This window comes from Zootoca vivipara, chromosome 1, assembly GCF_965207765.1.
Source record: "Zootoca vivipara chromosome 1, rZooViv2.hap1.1, whole genome shotgun sequence".
In the NCBI taxonomy this organism is placed as follows: domain Eukaryota; kingdom Metazoa; phylum Chordata; class Lepidosauria; order Squamata; family Lacertidae; genus Zootoca; species Zootoca vivipara.
The window spans coordinates 118555254-118577923 of record NC_142582.1 but is presented as its reverse complement, the minus strand read 5'-3'; the positions used below and the strand labels follow the sequence as shown (position 1 = coordinate 118577923).

The following is a 22670-nucleotide window of genomic DNA, read 5'->3' as shown; positions in this document are numbered from 1 at the left end:
CTGTATCTTTAAAGGAAAGGCTTTTTGCGCGCTGGCTCCTCCCAGCCTTGCCTGACAGAGGCGGACTTTGGCTTCGCTCCTACCGAAGCTGTCGGCCGCCATGGAGGCGCTGGAGGTGGTCTGGGGCTTGCTGCGCCTCTTGCTCGCTGTGTCCCTCCTGGCGTTTGGCCTCTACTGCTGCTACCTAAAATCAATCCATATGAAATACGATCACATCCCCGGCGCCCCAAGGGCTAGGTAAGAAGCGGGAGCGTCCGCAAGTTTCCTTTCCCGATTCCATCCAAGGAAGCAGGAGAAACTACAGAGCAGCAGTCAGCGGCCTGGATCCCACCCCCGATGCTGGCTGGGGTTAATGAGACTTGTAGCCCCAAATATCTGGAGAGTAGTAGTAAGCTTCCGAAGAGTGTCATTCCTGGTTTCTTTCCAGTACAATCCGTGCGTTTTTACGCAGAAGGAAGCCCCCTGCTATGTTCAAGGGGACTTTCCGCGCATGCCTATGTTTGCTCAAAAGTAAGCAAACTTCAATGGGCTTTACTCCCTCGTAAGGGGCGGGTTTGGGATTTGGAGGTTCAACCTCCCCCACTCCGCCGCCCCTTCCAAGCAACCTGTTTATGATGCACCTTGGTCAAGCGCTATCCAGTTCATTTTCCTTTCGCTCCTTTGCTTTTGGCAAAGATCCAGGGTGGAGCAAATTCATGTCGCACTAGTTGGAGTTGGTTTGGTGTTCTTGCTCAAAGAACCCACTCCCCAAATCAGTCTTCTCCCCTTTTTTTTCTTCATCGATAAGGAAGGCGATGGGGAAAATGGACCGAATTGTTTGCAACATCTACAACCTCCCCGCATACAGTTTGCAGTGAATACTCAATAAATAGCAGGTGTTGTCCAAGCTTTTTGCAAACTTTGTGCAAATAAATCCCGACGAACATTTTTTTAAAAAAAAAAATCGTCTGGTTTTGTTTGTTTTGCAACAGCAGCAGCAGATCAGCTTTAATTGTGGAACTTGCATTTGTTAGTCTGTGTTTGAATTGTGTCAGAAATTAGTGGCAGTAGTCTGGTAGTATTCCACCTGTCTCTTCTGGGATAGAAGCAAGAGCTGTGCCAAGAGGCCCCTGCTGTTTCAGATTCAGATCTTATTGCATGAACAATGTTGAGCTTTAAATAATGTTTTAAATTCCCCCCATACAAGTACAGTCTACTTATCTGTGGAGGGGACCGCACTGTAGCAGAGAGGAGTTTATGGCAATCTTGGAATGCAGTCCACTGTTGATGTAGGAGGTAACAGGTGGGGCGAAGACTGGCCTAGACTTGAAGCCAAAACTAGGGTTGCCAGACTCAATAGAGGGCAGGACTTCTGTGCCTTTAATTGCCCTGCTCTCTTTTGAGTCTGGAAACCTTCAAGAGAAACCAGCAGACCCTTTGTTTAATTTCCAAGCATAGGGTCTGCTGGTTTCTCTTTAAGGTTTCCAGACTCAACAGAGTCTACATATTCTACATACTGTTCTCATTCCACCCATAAAATTAGCAAGACTGTGTGCACATCTGGAAAGGAGCCATTGGCTGATGACAGAGTTTGTGTATTTTATGTCAAATCACACAGCTCTGCCCCACTCCAGCATCTTGCTGGCTGTGGAGCCAGCCTTGACAGTGATTAAAGGGGCAGGATCCTTGTCCTCCTTTTCACCTCCCATGCTTGTGTGTGGCTTACATGTCTTAACTGCCTTTACCATTTTTTTTTTGCAGCTTTTTCTTTGGCCACATGCCAATGCTATGGAGAATACTGAAAAATAAGGAATGTGCTCATGACCTCTTCTTGCAATGGTACGTTTTAAAAAAAATCAAATAGTTTAAAATATGAGATAATGAATTGCATTGCCAGCAGTCTATATGGTGTCTTGTTGTTGTTTTTTAATAAAAAAAATTAGATGCATGTTTGCAGACAGAAGATGTTCTTTCTGAAATTTTGTGTGGCACCTACTAATTGTGCATACTTCATCAATAATAAAATAATACTGTCAGGGTGTCTCTCTACAGAGAGCCCCCACCAATCATCCTCACCAGCTCCTCGCCCAGCGTCAGCACTAGCAGCGAGTCAGGAGAAAGGAATGAGGAAGTTAGCGGAGTGCAGTGAGGGCTATCTCATGTACCAGAGCCCCAGCACCACTCGGAGAGAGGGATAGGGGAGGAGGAGCACAGAGGGCTTTCGGACACAGGGCAGCCAGGAAGGCGGCCCTTCCCTCCAACGCCCGAATTGAGGCGTGCGCCCACCCGTAGGGCCAGGGGGCGGCGCTTCAGGGTGCCCAGGCTTTTATGCTGGGCGAAAACCCGCAGGAAGCCATTGCGGGGTTCTGACACGGACTGAGCAGTCATGTTTGCCGATGTTCTTGCATTGTAAATAGCATGCACGATAAAACTCTGAAAGACAAGACGGAGTGGGGCGTCTTTACTCAAGAGTAGCCGCAGCCATCTCTGACAAATACTATAACTAGTACTCATCCGGTAGAATGGTTCAGAAGAAGTGTGAAAACTCCATGTGTTAGCCTTGCTGAAGAAACAGATGCTTGGTTGTGATCTAATTTTCTGTTTGCGGTGTTGAAAACTGATTAGCCAATGCAGAAATTTGCTTTGATTGCCTGGTACTGAGAGTGAACCTTTGATCATGTGATGAAGCTACTAGGGTTGCCAGACTCAATAGAGTACAGGACTTCTGTGCCTTTAATTGCCCTGCTCTCTTCTGAGTCTGGAAACCTTAAAGAGAAACCAGCAGACCCTTTGTTTAATTTCCAAGCAAAGGGTCTGTTGGTTTCTCTTTAAGGTTTCCAGACTCAAAAGAGAGCAGGGCAATTAAAGGCACAGAAGTCCTGTCCTCTATTGAGTCTGGCAACCCTAGGACCAGTTGAAGTTTCTGAGTCAAGGGAAGCTCCCTGGAGAATACATTGCAGTCACCCCATTTGGAAGTTACCAGAGCATGGAGTACTATGGGCAGTTCATTTCTCTCTCTCAAATATTTTATATATACTCCAGCTGTCCCTATGTACTGCGGAATATATTCTCATATCCCTGGCACTAGAGATATGGCTTTTTTTTTTTTTAAGCGAGCCCATGTTCAGGAATTTCCTTTCAAGTCTTTACACAGCAATGACCTTAGAAAGAAAGAAAAATACAATGTCTCTTGTTCTAGTATGTGCTTAGCATGGCGGAAGCATTGCTTACACCTTGTTTGATGGATAAGTATGGTCATTAATTTGATTGTATGGTCACTTTTTACTACTGTTCAAATTTCTGCCTTCACAGGGCTAATGAATATGGACCCGTCTTCCGTTTTAATGCCTTTCACAGAGTTGCAATATTGGTATTAAGTCCTGAAGGAGTAAAGGTATATTATGCGGCTTTCCCCTCTGAGCATGAAAATGAAAGTCATTTTTCAAGAGTCCAGTATTCAGTGCATTGTGTATCATTCACTCTTCCAGGGAACTCTAGGAGTTGTAGCTTTGTGAAGACAGTAGGTACCACCTAACAACTCCCAGTGCCTTGAGCAAACTACAACTCCCAGGATTCTTTGGGAGAAGCCATGACTGATAGAGATATTGACTCTTTGTTGTTTTAGAGTCTTTGACTCCTTATTACAAACCACTTGAGCATATATATTTTTTAATATAGTAAGTGGTCTATAAGATGACTAAATTATTCCCCCTCCAACGTCACCACATTACAAGTATATCTCAGGAAGACTGCTGGTTTCATCCCTCTGGTTCAAACTGATAGATCCATTTGTTTTCCCAAGAGAAGAAATCTGTACATTTGTATTAAATATAGCAGGGGTGCAGGAACTGGAATTACTAAGGAAATGGAAGGAGATGGATAGGAGGAAATAATTCATTCAGAGAGCCTGCGCTCACAGATAGGCCGATGGCAAAAAGTTCAATTCACAGGAATTGCCTTGTGGTGCTTTCAAATTTGCCATGAAAAGCAATCATAATTTTTTACTCGGTGATTGCTGTGATCCTCAGTACGTAAAGTTCCTTGAGGTCAATACCAAGTACAGTGGTGCCTCGCAAGACGAATTTAATTCGTTCCGCGAGTCAATTCGTTTTGCGAAAAATTCGTCTTGCGAGTCGCGGTTTCCCATAGGAATGCATTGAAATTTCTTTTTTTGCCCATAGGAACGCATTAATTAAATTTCAATGCATTCCTATGGGAAACCGCGATTCGCAAGACGAATTTTTCGCAAAACGAATTCGTCTTGCGAGTCACCATCAGATCACAAGATGCATTCGTCTTGCAGGGAATTCGTCTTGCGAGGTACCATTGTAAACATCATGATGATGATGATGATTTATTTATTAAATTTGTATGCCACCCTGTTAAGGTGCTACACCCAATATGCCAGCAAGTTTGGAAAACTCAGCAATGGCCAGAGGATTGGAGAAGATCAGTCTACATCCCAATTCCAAAGAAGGGCAGTGCCAAAGAATGCTGCAACTACCGCACAATTGCGCTCATTTCACACGCTAGCAAGGTTATGCTTAAAATTCTACAAGGCAGGCTTAGGCAGTATGTGGACCGAGAACTCCCAGAAGTGCAAGCTGGATTTCGAAAGGGCAGAGGAACCAGAGACCAAATAGCAAACATGCGCTGGATTATGGAGAAAGCTAGAGAGTTCCAGAAAAACGTCTACTTCTGCTTCATTGACTATGCAAAAGCCTTTGACTGTGTCGACCACAGCAAACTATGGCAAGTTCTTAAAGAAATGGGAGTGCCTGATCACCTCATCTGTCTCCTGAGAAATCTCTATGTGGGACAAGAAGCTACAGTTAGAACTGGATATGGAACAACTGATTGGTTCAAAATTGGGAAAGGAGTACGACAAGGTTGTATATTGTCTCCCTGCTTATTTAACTTATATGCAGAATTCATCATGCGAAAGGCTGGACTAGATGAATCCCAAGCAGGAATTAAGATTGCCGGAAGAAATATCAACAACCTCAGATATGCAGATGACACAACCTTGATGGCAGAAAGTGAGGAGGAATTAAAGAACCTTTTAATGAGGGTGAAAGAGGAGAGCGCAAAATATGGTCTGAAGCTCAACATCAAAAAAACCAAGATCATGGCCACTGGTCCCATCACCTCCTGGCAAATAGAAGGGGAAGAAATGGAGGCAGTGAGAGATTTTACTTTCTTGGGCTCCTTGATCACTGCAGATGGTGACAGCAGTCACGAAATTAAAAGACGCCTGCTTCTTGGGAGAAAAGCAATGACAAACCTAGACAGCATCTTAAAAAGCAGAGACATCACCTTGCCGACAAAGGTCCGTATAGTTAAAGCTATGGTTTTCCCAGTAGTGATGTATGGAAGTGAGAGCTGGACCATAAAGAAGGCTGATCGCCGAAGAATTGATGCTTTTGAATTATGGTGCTGGAGGAGACTCTTGAGAGTCCCATGGACTGCTAGAAGATCAAACCTATCCATTCTTAAGGAAATCAGCCCTGAGTGCTCCCTGGAAGGACAGATCGTGAAGCTGAGGCTCCAATACTTTGGCCACCTCATGAGAAGAGAAGAATCCTTGGAAAAGACCCTGATGTTGGGAAAGATTGAGGGCACTAGGAGAAGGGGACGACAGAGGACAAGATGGTTGGACAGTGTTCTCGAAGCTACGAACATGAGTTTGACCAAACTACGGGAGGCAGTGCAAGACAGGAGTGCCTGGCGTGCTATGGTCCATGGGGTCACGAAGAGTCGGACACGACTAAATGACTAAACAACAAAACATGCCACCCTATACCCACAGGTCTCAGGGTGGTTCATAGGAAAAAAAATCACGATATAAAAACACAGAATACATCTTCAAAATAAAAACAAGAGCAACCCAATAATGCCCCCCCCAAACCCACACATTTTAAAAGGGCATTGAATGTCAGTCAACCAAATAAGTACATTTTTGCCTGTACAATGGATTCACTACTGGCTGGCTAGTGAATAAATTTGTTTTGGAAGATGCCTAACCCTTTCTCTGTATACTGTAGGTTTCCCTTTGACGTTCTAATAGCAAACTTCCCTCCTAAGTTCATCTTGTCTGAGTGCCAGCCTCACACCCAGTTAAACATATCGGAGGTTTCTCTGAATCGGCATTTGTTGGTTCTCTGCGGACCTCCAGAATGTGCCTTACGAAAAGGCATTTAAAACTTTTTTGGGGAAATACTCTAACACCACTTATTGGGTGAACTTTCACACATTGAACCCTCTCAAGGCAGAAAGGTGAACCACCAACCCCTTCCCTCCGAATCCCACACTCTTAACACTGGTGGGGTGGAGGGGGCCCTGTATATCTTATTCCCTCTTCACAATTTTAGCGGATGGTATTCATCTTGACCACATGAATTACTTGTGAATGTGGACTGACCAAATGATTTAATTTTAGGAGTTCCTGATGTTGCCACGATACCCAAAGGATCGAATTACATATGGACGTCTTTTTAATTTATGCGGTGTACGGTAGGTCGGTATATAGCTAAGATGTACATGGCGTGTGGGATGAGAGAATTCCATTGATTCAGAAAACGGTTGTGATTTTTAATGCCACCAGGCAGGTGCATTTCTTCAGGGCCCATTAGGTGCAGAAATGGAAAGCCCTGAATAACTCGGGATCAGGATACCTTAAGGACCGCCTGAGCCCTTATATCCCAGTCCAGACACCAAGAATATCCCGAGGAGCACTGCTCATTGTCCCCCATCTTCAGCTGGAACTTGAGTATTTTGCTTGCTAGTCCCAGGCTGTGGACCACCCTGGCAGCAGAAATTTGGCAGTCGTCCTCACAGCTAACTTTCAGACATTTCTTGGGAGACCTATTTTATGTTGACACGTCTATTCAGCTCTTGATTTTTATTTTTCCCCCAAGATGAGCCTGTTATTTTCATTGATTATTTTGTACATCACTGTCAGGGGATTGTTGCGGCTACTCTCAAGTAAAGACGCTCCAGACCGCACTGTCTTTAAGAGTTTTATTGTGCATACTATTTACAGTGCAGAGATAACAGAAAACATGACTACCTAGTCCGATTCAGAACCCGGCAATGGCTGATGCCTGCTTTTCGGCCAGCATAAAAGCCTGGGCACCCCAAAATGCCACCCCTTCGCCCTACGTGTGGGTGCACGCCTCAATTCGGGCGCCGGAAGGAGAGGTCTCCCCTCTTGCTGGCTGGGGCAGCGCCTGGGCTCCGACGGCTCACTGAGCCCCTCATCCGCTGACCCTCAACCAGAGTGGTGCCAAGGCTCTGACACATCTCTGAGCCCCTCCTGCACGTTCTGTTCCCCATAGCGTTGCCAGGGCTTAGACGCCTCACTGAGCCCTCTCTCCATTCCGCTCCATTCCTCATTCCCTCCTCCTGACTCACTGCTCGTGCTGTCGCTGGGCGAAGTGCTGGTCAGGATGACGGGGGAGGGAGGCTCCCTGTAGGGAGTCCCCCTGACAATTACCTTGATATTTTCTATGAGTGGGCAGTATACACATATTTTTTTTATAAATAAAAAGCGCAGGAAATGCAGTTCGACCCAGGTGTCGAACCTATGAATTAATGACAACAGAACCCCCCCCCCCAAGTGCTGGTTGGCATTGCTAAGCGGTTTCATACAGATATTGGAGCAGCGAAGGAAACAAGATAAACTCAAAAGTCTAAGGGATTGACCCAAGAGTATCCTATCGCCACTTTCTGGAACTGACACTAGAGGGAGATCTGCAACCTCTTGTCAATCAGAGGTTATACCTGGAGAAGACAATTCTTCTTCAACCCAGACCTGGGCTGATTAACATCCAATACTCTTTTAAATGTGTAGCTGGGAGGGGGGGTATTGTTATGTTTTTGTTCCTGCTTTTATTATGCATTTTGGGGGTTTTATCTCATATTTTTATGTTGTAAACCACCCTGAGGGTAGTACAGGTGAAAGCTTGGAAAATTAGAATATCGTCGAAAAGTGCATTTATTTCAGTAACGCAACTTAAAAGGCGAAACCAATATATGAGATAGATGCATGACATGCAAAGCAAGATATGTCAAGCCTTTATTTGATGTAATTGTAATTATTTGTCGTTAGGTGGGTCAATTATAAATGGAATGTAATTAATGAAGTGTAATAGCGATGTTTATTTTTGTTTGTTGTTGTATTATTGTAACTATTTATTTTATTACTGTGGGATTTCCAAAAGAAAGCATTTGTAAAAATTAAAAGAAAAAGAAAAAATAAGTTGCATTACTGAAATAAATGCACTTTTCGACAATATTCTAATTTTCTGAGTTTCACCTGTATACAAATTTAATCAATAATAATAATAATAACAGGGTCAGTCTTTCACCAGAGGAGCAAGGACTCATCATGAATAAAGGGGTACTTGAATAAGCTTCTCCTCACAGGCAGGCATAATTCTCAAGCAACACGGAAGCCTTGCATGGGGCTGTGAAGGTTCAGCTTAAAAGCCTTCAATTCCAGGCACAGAGTGCTGGAACACTGTCTTTTCACCAGCTTGCTGAGGTGTGTGTTTTGGTTTACTAGCTGTTAACTAGCTGTTTACTAACTCCCTCCTTCAGCTGACCTTTGGGCACAGCATCTAGTACTGCTGCTGTGTTTGACTTTTGGCCCTGTTGTCTAGTGCCACTCCTATATTAGATGTCTGCTTGCCATCAAGACTGTGATTCTGGCATGCTTCTGGCCAGCTGTCAGCTTCTGTGTCCATAAATCTCCTGGAGCAGGACAGTGGGTCAGAACATGATATCAGAACAGGACCTAAAATAGTAATAAAAATTCTCCCATCTTTTTCAGATTTTTAGGGAATGGCTTGGTGACGGATCTCGATTATGACCATTGGCACAAGCAGCGGAGAATTATGGACCCGGCCTTCAGTCGAAAGTAAATATTAACTGAATGTCTTTTCTTAAGTGATGTTGCACATTTCAGTTCATGTTAATAATCTAACCACCTAATTCTAAATGTGTTTATGGCTCAATTTGCAGATAGCACAAACCCAAACAGCATGAATGTATAGGCTTCTGGAGAGGCAATCATGACTGTTTTACTTCTCTTGTTGCTGCTGTGAGCTAATCCATGATTTGACTTAGCGGGTTGTCTGAACCAGGATTCATGGTTTGTCTCCCTCCAGACAAACCGTAGTCGGTGTAAAACCAAGGACAAACCTTGGTTGCAGTTTGGTGCAGGACAAATCATGAGCATGGGATTGAGCAATAAACTAAGACAAACCATAGCTTAGCTCACAGTGGCGGGAGGACCAGATGTGGAGAGGAGCAGAGTAGCCACGATCTCCTCTCTGAGAACCTTCAAGTTCATGCTAAGCTATAGTCCAAGTCGCTGTGCTATGTTTCACCTCCATGTTGGAGGCAGAAATAATTCTGTGTGTGTTGGTGGAAGCCACAGGAGGCGAGAGTAACCTTGTGCTTGGGTCTTGCTTGCTTGGCCACTGTGAGAACGGAATGCTGTACTACATGGGCCATGGGCCTGATCCAGTTAGCTCTTATATTCATTTCCACACCTTTAGACAGCTTCTAGTTTGACCGCAAAGTCCTGCCCTTGATTGATTTATTAATTTTACAGTTACCTGATGGGCTTGATGGCGCCCTTTAATGAGCAAACAGAAGAGCTTATGAGGGAGCTGGATGAAAAAGCCGATGGAGAAACTGCGGTGGATGTGATGAGCCTGCTGAAACGCGTGACGCTGGACATCATTGCAAAGGTACTCGCCGGATGAATTCCCGTTTCCATTAAGGAGCAGGAGATGCCTCTCATTCTGAGTCAAACTTGCACGAAGGACAAGTTTAATATGGGAGAGGAGGGTGCTGGGAAGCCCTCATCCATCAAGCTCCTTTTGGGCTAACACATAGGGAAAGAAAATATTACATTTAATGTCTGTTGAATAAAGCCGCAGCACAAATAAATAATTTTTGCCAAGTATAATAATAATAATAATAATTTATTATTTATACCCCGCCCATCTGGCTGGATTTCCCCAGCCTCTCTGGGTGGCTTCCAACAGAAAAGTAAAACACAATAATCTATTAAACATTAAAAGCCTCCCTAAACAGGGCTGCCTTCAGATGTCTTCTAAAAGTCTGGTAGTTGTTTTCCTTTTTGACATCTGTTGGGAGGGCGTTCCACAGGGCAGGCGCCACCACCGAGAAGGCCCTCTCCCTAGTCCCCTGCAACTTGGCATCTCGCAATGAGGGAACCGCCAGAAGGCCCTCGGTGCTGGACCTCAGTGTCCGGGCAGAATGATGGAGGTGGAGACGCTCCTTCAGGTATACTGGACCGAGGCCATTTAGGGCTTTAAAGGTCAGCACCAACACTTTGAATTGTGCTCGGAAACGTACTGGGAGCCAATGTAGATCTTTCAAGACCGGTGTTATGTGGTCTCGGCGGCCGCTCCCAGTCACCAGTCTAGCTGCCGCATTCTGGATTAGTTGTAGTTTCCGAGTCACCTTCAAGGGTAGCCCCACGTAGAGCGCATTGCAGTAGTCCAAGCGGGAGATAACTAGAGCATGCACCACTCTTGCTAGACAGTCTGCAGGCAGGTAGGGTCTCAGCCTGCGTACCTGATGGAGCTGATAGACAGCTGCCCTGGACACAGAATTGACCTACGCCTCCATGGACAGCTGTGAGTCCAAAATGACTCCCAGGCTGCGCACCTGGTCCTTCAGGGGCACAGTTACCCCATTCAGAACCAGGGAATCCTCCACACCTCCATTCCAGAGGAATGCTGCGAGACCCCAGCTTAACTTTCACCCAGCTGCATAAGACATGGAAAGCTGAAATCAGAATAATAACAATGTGTTGTACCTATTTTTTAATTGCTGTTGCTGTTTTAATTGTAGGGAATTCATGTTGGCTGGCTTTAATAGTGTTTAATTTTGGTTTTATTTTTGTATATTTCTGTGCTGGGACCTTTGGGTGAAAGGCAGGCTATATATATGTTAAGTAAATATATAACAAAATGTACACACGCATACACAGCCTGTTGTGTTTCTGACCAAGAAGCCAAGGGCTTTTTAACATTTCTGTAACTCTTTTGTTAACTTGAAACAAGCTGTACTCCACAAGTATAACGTACCAAAACATTTCCTCCTCTTGGGTGTTTAAAGGGCTTGAGAAATAGAGATCAAGCTGAAACTGCAAAGGAGGATGGCAGAATGCAACGATGTTTGGGATCCCCTTTCTTCTCATTATCAGGTAGCCTTTGGCCTTGAACTGAACACCCTGCATGATGAGAGGACGCCTTTTCCGCATGCGATGAATATGATCATAAAAGGACTGGGTCAGTCACGCAATCCATCATTTAAGGTCAGTGCAGGCTTTCCTTGTGGAGCTCTGATCCTCTCTGAAGCATACATTATTGCTTGTCAAGCTTATTCCAAGAGTCTTGAACAAATCCTTTTGGGCAACTGGCAAGTGATGTTATCACTTAGTTATTTTGCACCACAGCATTCCTGCGCCACTAGATTTGCCTTCAAAATTTTTGCTTGGGCTTGCCTTGTTCTTCCTACTTGTTTCCAGACTGTTTTGCACAACTGTAGGACCCACATAGATTTTGCATAGCTGTTTTATTGCTGATCAATCAACAATCTCTGGTATGTGGGAATGGACCATTCAACACCTGCTGGTTGCTATTGCGTTCACAAAGGATGCTGGTCCAAGGGGACATGAACCGCCAATGGGCCACGGCTATCTTCTGTCTTAGCAGGTGGCTTTTGTTGACAGCTACGCCGCCCAGTAATATGTTCTTGGTTTTGCTCTGCTCTCCTCCTCATGATAGTATCTGTTATCTGTACAGTATCTGCCAAAGTACAGGAAAGAAGTGAAAGAGGTTCAGGAGAGCTTGCTGTTGCTGCGCCGTTTTGGCAGAGAGTGTATCGAACAGAGACGCAAAGCCATCCGGAATGGGGAGGAGATCCCATTGGATATTCTTACTCAGATACTGAAGGGTGCAGGTAGGAAACTCCCTTTGAATGAATCATAGAATTGTAGAGTTAGAAAGGACCAAATATAGGATGGGGGAGACTTGTCTCGCTAGCAGTACATGTGAAAAGGATCTAGGGGTCTTGATGGACCACGAGCTGAACATGAGTCAACAGTGTGATGCAGCAGCAAAAAAAGGTGAATGCTATTTTAGGCTGCATCAACAGAAGTATAGTGTCCAGATCAAGGGGAAGTAATAGTACCACTCTAGTCTGCCTTGGACAGGCCACACCTGGAATACTGTGTCCAGTTCTGGGTGCCACAATTTCAGAAGGATGTTGACAAGCTGGAACTTGTGCAGAGGAGGGCAGCTAGGACAGTAAGAGCTTTCTGATAGTAAGAGCTGTTCGACAGTGGAACAGTCTCCCTCGGGAGGTTGTGGACTCTCTCTCCTTGGGGTTTTTAAACAGAGGTTGGATGGCCATCTGTCATGGATGCTTCCTTTTGGGAAGGGAGGTCAGCCTTACTCTTTGTTTCCTGTCTTGACAGCTGAGGAAGGGGACTCCGATGATGAAATTCTCCTGGACAATTTCGTCACTTTCTTCATCGCAGGTTTGTAGATCTGTATTCCTTTTTCCTTCCATCCTTTAATTATGAACCGACCCAGACCCTGCGATCATCCTTTGAGGCCCTTCTTCATGGCCCTCCTCCGTGAGAGATCTGGAGGGTGGCAACATGAGAACAAGGCCTTTTCTGTGGTGGCTCCCCGTTTGTGGAATGCTCTTCCCAGGGAGGTTAGACTGGCGCCTTCATTATGTATCTCCAGGCACCAGGAGGAAATGTTCCTCTTCAATCAGGCCTTTGGCTAATTAAACAACCTGTGGCCTTTTAAACAGGGGGGTGGTGGTGGTATTGTTTTTATTTGTTATTATGGTGTGTGTGTATTTTCTTTTTTTTTTGTAAACCGACCTGTGATCTTCAGATGAAAGGTAGTATAGAAATTAGTATAGAAATAAAGTAATTAGATTCCCTGTCCTGCAGGTCATGAGACCACTGCCAACATGTTGTCTTTTACCATAATGGAACTGGGACGGCAACCTGACATAATGAAGAAGTGGGTGAAGTTTGCCATTCCCTTTTATTCTTCGTTTATTTGTGTTTTTATTTTTTTATCAGGTCCCTCCTACCCATTGACTGTCCATTGAGTTCTTTTTGCACTCTGTGTATGTCTAATGTTATATCCAGAGACTGGAGAAAGGAAAAGGAGCTCAAGGTGGTGCACAGAGTTCTCTTCCTCCCCATTTTATCTTCACAACAGCCCTGTGAGGTAGGCTAGGCTGAGAGTGAGTGACTGGCCCATGGTCACCGAGTGAGCTTCATGGCTGAGTGGGGATTTGAACCCTGGTCTGCCAGGTCTTCGTCCAACACTCCAACCATTATACATGTTGCATCTCCCTTCTCTCTAAATGTGCTGAACTGTGTCCTGGATTGTAACCACCAAGGGCACCCAAAACTGGCTATGATTTGGGAGCAATTATTTCTTATCTCTGGACAAACCAAACCAATATGTATTTTGACTGTGTGAGTGAATTATGGTGCTGCTTAGTCCTTGGAATGTAAATACAGATACTTTCAGAGGTAGATGCCTGCCTTTTAGCATGATAAACAATCCACAGACACTTGAGTAAAGTTTCTCCTGCATTTCCTTCTTAAGACTTCAGGCTGAAGTGGACGAGGTTGTTGGCGTGAAGAGAGATGTTGCCTATGAAAATCTCGCGGAGCTTAAGTACTTATCACAGGTACACTTAGAATCATAGAGTTGGAAGAGACCACAAGGCCCACCCAGTCCAACCCCCTGCCAATCAGGAAACACCATCAAAGCATTCTTGACATATGCCTGTCAAGCCTCTGCTTAAAGACCTCCAAAGAAGGAGACTCCACCACACTCCTTGGCAGCAAATTCCACTGCCGAACAGCTCTTACTGTCAGGAAGTTCTTCCTAATGTTTAGGTGGAATCTTCTTTCTTGTAGTTTGAATCCATTGCTCCGTGTCCGCTTCTCTGGAGCAGCAGAAAACAACCTTTCTCCCTCCTCTATATGACATCCTTTTATATATTTGAACATGGCTATTTCTCCAGGCTAAACATACCCAGCTCCCTAAGCCGTTCCTCATAAGGCATCGTTTCCAGGCCTCTGACCATTTTGGAATGCTCTGAAAAGCCCCTAGTTGCCCAGCCATTAAGAGTAAGACATTGGTTTTAAGATGAAACTTGAGGCCTCATTTTAGAGCAAAGAATATCTCAAAGCTCTTTAGCTGTAATATTAACACTGTAAGAAAAAGGATTCTCAGTTTCTCATAAGGAATTCTGATTGTGCCGAGAAATATTATCTGCTGCATCAGCCTCCAGAAGAATAAGTGTGGTTCTGTGATACCTTTTTAATTGTTCAAACACTGGATATGCAATGACTCTAATTCTTCCTGGTCCATCCCTGTAGCAGCAGTGAAGTTCAACCAGGGCAAGTAGAAAATCCCTTAGTGCAGGAGCTGGCAAGATGGTGCTCTCCAGATGTTATGGATTACATGTCACCACCCAGTGGTTAGGGATGGTGGGAGGGCATGCATTAACTATCTCTTGCTTATAGCACATTACTATGTGGTCCTTTTGTTTGGGCATGATGGAATAAATATGCCTCTGTTCTTCGTTTCTTGTGCACAGATCTTCTTATTAGGTTGCGCTCCCTTTATACAGTGGTACCTTGCTTCTCAAACTTAATCCCTTCTGGAAGTCCGTTTGACTCTGGAAACATCTGAAAACCAAGGCGCGACTTCCGATTGGCTGCAGGAGCTTCCCGCACTCAAGCGGAAGTCATGTTGGATTCTGAAAAACTTTCAAAAACTGGAACACTTCCTTCCAGGTTTTCGGCGTTTGGGAGCCGATTTGTTTGTCACCTAAGCCGTTCGAGAACCAAGGTTCCACTGTAAATTCTATAAACTGTTCTGTTCTATATTCTGTTGCCATTGCATTTTTTGAGCACTCAGAGAACATTGTTTTGAATCTTAGGGGGTGCAATCCTTTCCCCTGCACAGTATGCCAGTTTTTGCTGTGTTTGCCATGTCTTCTAATTTTCAGTTTTTGAAGAGCTAGGAGAACTGGCAGCCTCTTCCGGGGACTAGTTAACAAACTATTGCTGCTAGTAGGATACTCCTACAATGTTTTTCCTGGTTTTGCAAAATGAGCAATCTTGGTCTACATCCCTGATCCGTATCTGGGAGTCAGCCCCACTGAACACAGGGGCTGCATTTGGCCACAGCATAGCATTCAGAGAGCAAGCCTAGCCTTCCGCTGGGTTCTTGCACTTTCCCCTTCCCTCTCTTCTGGTACGGTAACAAGAACAAGAACTTCCATTTCTGGTATAGATGAACCACAATTCAGTGTGTCATCAGAACTCCAAATACAGTCGTACCTTGGTTTTCAAACAGCCTAGTTCTCGAATGTTTTGGCTCCCGAATGATCGAAACCCGGGAGTTAGTGTTCTGGTTTTTGAATGTTCTTTTGGAAGCCAAACATCCTACGGGGCTTCTGCAGCTTTCGGTTGGCTGCAGGAGCTTCCTGTAGCCAATCAGAAGCCACACTTTGGTTTCCAAACATTTCAGAAGTCGAACAGACTTCGAGAACAGATTTTGTTTTATTTCCAAGTTACGACCGTGCTGTTTAATCTTAACTGCTCATGGATGTGTTTGAAGAAACGGGGGAGCAGTCAAACCCAGGGAGATAATTCTTGTAACACTAAACCATGGTTTGCCATTGCTTCCAAAGCAGCTCATTGAGACGTACTTCTGAGTAGGCATGTGTAGCCTTGCGCTGTAGATTTCTTTTTTTATTCCCCTTCCGTAAGAAAAATACGAAGTAGGAAACTTACAGGGGAATTAAGGCTGAGAACAAGTTATTAGTTCAAATAGCCCCAATAAACTTGTGATTGAACTGACTTTCTATGGGAAGAATTCCAGATGAAAAACCAGCCCTTCCATTTAACGAATCATGCTAGAAATGGCTCTTTTTACCTTTACCCTCTTAGGTTCTCAAAGAATCCCTGCGGTTATATCCACCGGCTTCAGGAACTGTCCGCTGGACAGAAAAGGAATGTGTCATTGAAGGAATCAAAATTCCAGCAAAAACCACTGTAATGGTGAGTCTTGTTTGAACGCCATGCACTGTTATCTAACACATTGGACTTTAACACCAAACCTCCCCTGATGTAACTGACTTTTATGTCTAGGGCAATGTATGTGCTGTGATTCTCTAAGAGGATGAGAAAGCAGCAGAATCTGCTCATGGCTTATAGTGGGGGTGGTGAATGGGGAGAGGGCCTTCTCAGTAGTGGCACCCACCCTGTAGAACACCCTCCCATCAGATGTCAAGGAAATAAACAACTATCTGACTTTTAGAAGACATCTGAAGGCAGCCCTGTTTAGGGAAGTTTTTAAGGTCTGGTGTTTTATTGCATTTTAAATATTTTCTTGGAAGGCACCCGAAGTGGCTGGGGAAACCCAGCCAGATGGACGGGGTATAGAGAAGTTGTTGTTATTTATTGTTATCCTTACTGTGGCAAACCTAGGCAAGAGACATAGTAATATCTCAAAGACTGTACTGAATAATAGCTTGGTTCCTTGCATCTCTCTGGGATTGCATCTCTCTGCGACAAATAGTAATAATTGCTGAAAAGGGCCATGTATTAGGGTAACCTTATTTCTAAAAGTAAAATTCCTAACCCCCACAAAGCTGTCTAGCTTCTTCTTCTTCTTTAGGAAACCAAAATTGAGCTTTTTGGGGGGGGGACCCTCTTCCCCCCCATAGTGACTTTAAGCTTTTGGAGCAGTTTCCATTGTCCCACCCCAATGCCATTTTTACACCCGAAAACCAGGACATGTCATTAATTTTCCTGACATATGGCAGGTCTACCATGCATGGCTAAGTAAAAAAAAAAAGTTATGCAAATCTGCTCCTTAGAATGACTGGCAGAAGCTGAATTACATTGTACAAGCTGTAAATTATGTGAAATGCAGGATGACATGCAAATTAACTTACTTCGCAATCCTATAGATGCCTACCCTGTCAAGTAGAGGAGAATACATATTGCATATAGGATTACAATGTTCATTTCATAATTGATACAGGTTGCAGTATTCGGTTTTTGGATTGCTGCGGAATTTTTCTTCTTCTTTTAATCACAGAATGATTGGTTTTGTACCCCACTATACCAGGCAGATTTTCCACTCAAAGCAGCTTTTAATGTCTAAAATAACACAATAGTTTAACCAAACAACGTCAAGCTATAATAAAGCAATGAAATATTTAAAAGGGGGGGACACTAACTGATAATTGTATGCTAGGAAATGTGTACTTAGTGGGGGTGTTCAGTGTGACCACTTATAGTTATTATTAAATACTTTTAATATTTCTTTGCTCACAGTTAAGTTGCCTTGAGCCCTTTAAGAATAAGGCGATGCATGTTTTGAGCAGGACTAATTGGGGAAAGGAACCAGACTTGGTTAAAATACTGTATGCATTTGCCTCTAACAATCAATGTTTTTGAAGAGTCATATATACAGATGTAAATTGCTCTGTTCCCTTGGCAGTTCAGCACCTATGTCATGGGACGTATGGAAAGGTTTTTCAAGGATGCGCTGGTCTTTGATCCTGAGCGATTTAGCAAAGACCAGCCAAGGTGAGCCCCTTTGTTATTTCTCCTAACAAAAATACGTGGTGACTGCCATTGAGACATACTGATAATTCTAAGGATTTTCAGAGGGCTTGAAGGAAATATCAGAAATTTTTGAATGCCAAACACGACATTAGGACAGGTATTGGAAGGGTCTGCCGGGTAGGGGTGTAGGAAGGCATCCATTTCTATTGCAACCCATCTTTGTTGTGTGCAGCGCTGTCTCCATTCTGCTGCAGTTTGTCATCTGATTAAAAAACTTACATTATTTATCTCGCTGTCTGTTGGGGTGGAATTTCACGTTGTTAATTACAGTCATACCTCGGTTTAAGTACGCTTCAGTTTGAGTACTTTCAGTTTAAGTACTCCGTGGACCCGTGTTCCGGGTCCGCAGTGTGGTGCCTGCATGTGCAGAAGCTATCTACGCGGTTCGCGCATGCGCAGAAGCGCTCTATCGGTGCTTGGATTAAGTACTTTTCGGGGTGCGAATGGCAACCCGGAACCAATTAAGTACTTCACCCGAGGTACCACTGTACATTATTCCATCCCATTCATTTCGGTGCAAAGGAAATGCAATGCACACAGAGAACCAAACATAATCAATTGCATACCACTTGCAGACTGAAAACAACAACAGTGAATAATGATTGTGTTTGCTGGATTGATTTTTATTTGGCACGTGGAACGAATAAGCAAACATCCAATTCTCCCGCATCTGTACCAGCAGACTATAAAAATTTCCACTGCATGTTGGACTTTTTAGACCTTTTCCCTTACTTGTGATAAAAACGTAAGAGTTTCCAGTAAATGGCAACATTCACAAAATTATTTCACTTATTTAGGATTGCTATGTGACCAGGGATAAAAACAGACTTGGCTTCTTTCTGTGCTTTTTAACAGCAACTTGATCTGTAGAAATTAATCGACAGAGATTTTTTGGGCATAAGCAGAGATCAGGGAGTGACTATTATCAACCTGCTATTAAATACATCACCTAAGTGGGAAGGTTCAGTGATAAAGCATGGTCCCAGGCCAATCATCAGTATTTCCAGGTAGGGCTGAGAAATATTCCCTGCCTGAACCCCTGAAGAGCTGCTGCCAGCCAGTGTAGACAATATTGATCTAGATGGACCAATGATCTGACTCTGTATAAAGCACCTTAAAGGTAAAGGTAAAGGGACCCCTGACCATTAGGTCCAGTCGTGACCGACTCTGGGGTTGCGCGCTCATCTTGCATTATTGGCCGAGGGAGCCGGCGTATAGCTTCCAGGTCATGTGGCCAGCATGACAAAGCCACTTCTGGCGAACCAGAGCAGCACACGGAAACGCTGTTTACCTTCCCGCTGTAGCGGTTCCTATTTATCTACTTGCATTTTGACGTGCTTTCGAACTGCTAGGTTGGCAGGAGCTGGGACCAAGCAACGGAAGCTCACCCCGTCACAGGGATTCGAACCGCCGACCTTCTGATCGTCAAGCCCTAGGCTCAGTGGTTTAACCACAGCGCCACCTGGGTCCCCTATAAAGCACCTTACTGTGTTCCTATGTTCATTAGCAGCTATAATATATGCTGTTGCTTAGAAGGAAGCCTGTCTCATGTTTTCAAAACCATCTTATTCTTGTCTGTCTTGTTTTTGTGATGGTTTAGGCCGTCCTTTTGCTACTTCCCATTTTCCCTGGGGCCTCGTTCCTGTATTGGGCAGATATTTGCACTGGTAAGTAAAGCAATGTACTGTACTATAAAATAAATAAGACAGTATTGTAGATGATAAAAATAAAAAATAATTTTTCCCCTTAGCTGAACCGATGATAGTCATTGTTTGGAATTGGGGGGGGGCGCTTTTTATCAATTTCCGCAGTCATACAATCAATCAATCAGTAGCTGAACTGGGTTCCACACAGTCACAAAAACAAATTAACTGAAAAAGCCTCAAAAACAAAAGCACCAAACTTAATCTGTTCTGGAAGTCCATTTGACTTCCAAAATGTTCAAAAACCAAGGTGCAGCTTTTGATTGGTGCAGGTGTCCCAGAAACAATAGCCAGCAGCCGCATCGGATGTTCAGCTTCCAAAAAATGTCCGAAAACCAGAACACTTACTTCCGGGTTTTTGGTGTTTGGGAACCAAGGCGTTTGAGTACCAAGGCGTTTGAGAACTGTACTGGATTGGGGCTGCTGGCTGCATCCTGATTTCAGGTTTAACTCTCTGTTTTGTGGTTCAGGAGGATTCCAAGGCAAGTGTTCTCTTACCCCGTGTGTCCAGAGAATATATATATATATGCACTAATTTGAGCAAGGGGAGAGTCTTGCTGCTCTCAGTAAGTGGTGGCAGTCAGTATTAGCTGGTAAGCTTCCCTTATTGACCACCCAGGGAGAAGGGCTTGTGAAGGGACCCCGTAAATGTCACACAGAGCCACTTGGAAGGACAGGATGAAGATGCAATAAATTTAAACACTCCGAGCTGACTATTCTATTTTGGGTTTTTGTTTTGTTTGTTTTTTTGCTTATAACAGATGGAGGCTAAAGTGGTGATGGCCAAGTTCCTGCAGCGGTTTGAATTCCAGCTGGTTCCACCTCAGAGCTTTAAGATTCTGGACACAGGAACACTGACGCCATTGGATGGTGTGGTGTGTCGGCTGAGGCCACGCCGTCAGATGGGCGGGGAAGGAAATACTTACTAGAGCGTGTTTAAAAGTGCACTTTATACACGGAGAACTGACATCCCCCCCAACCGCTGTGGGTCAGGCTGCCCTCCAGTCATTCACAAGATGCTTTTATGTATAGCAGTATCATTGGTTCACACGGTTTGAAATCAAAGGTGTGGGGCTTTGCGAGTGCCGCCAATCAGTTGATCTGGTGCTTGCCAAGGGCACAAAGCTTTGTAGATGCCAATGATCTGCTTGGACCCCCTCATCTCTAAAATGTGGGTTTTACAACCCTAACCGAACAGTGTAAGACACCACAATAACTATTGCAGAGCACTTTACAAGCTGCAGCCAGCTTCCTAGTCATTTTGCATTTTTTTGTATTTGTATAAAATTAGCCGAGAGCACTTTTTAAGTTTTTTGAGTAGTAGGCGATAGTGGTGGCTTTCCTTTGGGCCGCACGTCACCTTTCTGCTGTAAACTTTTCAAAGCTTAGCAACTGTGTGGAAAGCAGAAGGTGGCATCTTCAGAGGTTTTCGCTCCTGTGTGAGAACGAGGAATGCTTCTGAGAGGGTGGCACTAGCGTGTAATCATACAAAAACAAAGAATGCATACTTCTTTTCCTGTAGAACTAGGGGTGGGATTCCCCTAACAAGCCCCACCAGGAGAAGCCCTGCGCAAGGACTTGCACTTAAGAAATGGGTGCCCCCAGAATTGGTTCTGCAGGTGTTCGGGGCGAACCCCAAGAACAGGGAGGAGTGGGGGAGCACGCCATGTTCCAAGCTGAAATGCTTGCCCAGATGGAGCGTTTGTCATGGCGCAAGCATTTCATTTCCTCTGTTTTTTTCCTCCTATGCAAAATTTAATCCATCGGTTAACCAACTCCCATCCATGTGATTTGGTGATTCTGGTTTGTTTAATGGGACGCTCATGGGCGTACCCAGGATCAAAACTGGGGGGGCAAGGGGAGGGGCCAAGGCACGGAAGGGGAGGGGCCACAAAGTGGGCGGTAACGGCGAACTCGCGCTCCGCCGGGCTGTGCCCCTCCCTAGAAGCAGGGCTGGTGGGCGGAGGCGGAGCCCAGCCCAGCGGAGCGCGAGTTCAGCATTCCCGCCCGCCGCGCTGCGCTCTCTGGTTCCCCGCCGCGCTTGGCCTTGCCAGAGGGCGTGACAGGGAGCTGGAGGGAGGGCGCAGCGCGGCGGGTGGGAACGGCGAACTCGCGCTCCACCGGGCTGTGCCCCTCCCTAGAAGCAGGGCTGGTGGGCGGAGGCGGAGCCCAGCCCAGCGGAGCGCGAGTTCGGCGTTCCCGCCCACTGCGCCGCGCTCCCTGGTTCCCCGCCGCGCTTGGCCTTGCCTGAGGGCGCGCCGGGGAGCTGGAGGGAGGGTGCGGCGCGGCGCGGCAGGAATGGCAAACTCGCGCTCCGCCGGGCTGTGCTCCGCCTCTGCCCACCAGCCCTGCTTCTAGAGTAGGGCAGCTGCCCTAACTTGCCCCGTGGTGGGTACGCCCTTGGGGACGCTGTAACCAGGTTTTACAATATCCATCTGTTTATCATCTGAGAAAAGGGAGCAAGCAGTGACTGGTCCTTTCCCGTTAAATCAGGGATGGACATCCTTTGGCTCTCCTGATCTTGTCAGACTCCAGGCTCCCATCATCCCTGCCTACTGGCCATGCCAGCTGGGGCTGGTAGCAGTCAGAGTGCACAACAACGTCTGGAGGAGCTCAGGCTAGCCCACCCCTGCACTAAAAAGAAGTCTGGAAGCTTTCCTTGCAGCCTGTGAGTCTCCCTAACACGGAGAGAGGTTGTTTCTACAACTGCATACAGTGGACCAGTGTGATTATGCCAATGTGTTTTGCATATCTTGTTCTACTTTGCTTCCAAGAAAATACCACTGTCCTGCAATCTCTTGGCACTACTTCATATTCCCTGTGCAATTCTAAAATATAGACACACTTTTACCCTCGCAAGATTGAATATACTGCCTTTGGCTGTACTTGAGGGGACGATTCCAACAAATCCCACACGAAAAACGCTTATGTCCCTGTGGAGGTGGCAGTACCGAATCGGTGGCACATGTCCTTCTGGCTTGCACTCTTTATAAAGACTTGAGGAATGAGGTTATCCCTCTTTTATTGTCCATTCCGGGTAGCCCAACCACTGCCACAGTGTCCTTTCTCTTGACAGATCAAGATGAGCAGGTGACAGCAAAGGTGGCAAGGTTTTTAGCTGGGGCAATCAGAACAAGACCCACTATTTGACTATTGATTCAAAAACCCTAAAATGTATTTTATATAATTGACTTTTCATTTCTGTTCTTTGTATATTGTCTTGTTGTTTTATTGCTATGGACAGTGGC

The 22670-nt window shown here is 45.1% G+C and overlaps 1 protein-coding gene across 1 annotated transcript; it reads left to right on the top strand.

Moving 5' to 3' along the window:
• The first annotated feature begins 33 nt into the window (after positions 1 to 33).
• CYP46A1 (cytochrome P450 family 46 subfamily A member 1) lies at positions 34 to 21317 on the top strand. Its single transcript, XM_035106250.3, has 15 exons — positions 34 to 237; positions 1741 to 1818; positions 3292 to 3373; positions 6419 to 6492; positions 8813 to 8899; positions 9599 to 9737; positions 11228 to 11338; positions 11829 to 11985; positions 12503 to 12565; positions 12995 to 13067; positions 13668 to 13752; positions 16031 to 16141; positions 17592 to 17680; positions 19320 to 19386; positions 20184 to 21317. The coding sequence occupies exons 1-15, from the start codon at positions 101 to 103 to the stop codon at positions 20349 to 20351; spliced, it is 1521 nt and encodes a 506-aa protein (XP_034962141.3). The 5' UTR covers positions 34 to 100; the 3' UTR covers positions 20352 to 21317.
• Positions 21318 to 22670: the final 1353 nt, after the last annotated feature.

Excerpts from the sequence above, each read along its gene's own strand:
- CYP46A1 (XM_035106250.3), top strand. The coding sequence starts at position 101 with ATGGAGGCGCTGGAGGTGGTCTGGGGCTTGCTGCGCCTCTTGCTCGCT. Across the intron at positions 8,900-9,598 it reads GACCCGGCCTTCAGTCGAAA|TTACCTGATGGGCTTGATGG; the intron begins GTAAATATTAAC and ends TTAATTTTACAG. Across the intron at positions 11,986-12,502 it reads TCAGATACTGAAGGGTGCAG|CTGAGGAAGGGGACTCCGAT; the intron begins GTAGGAAACTCC and ends CTGTCTTGACAG.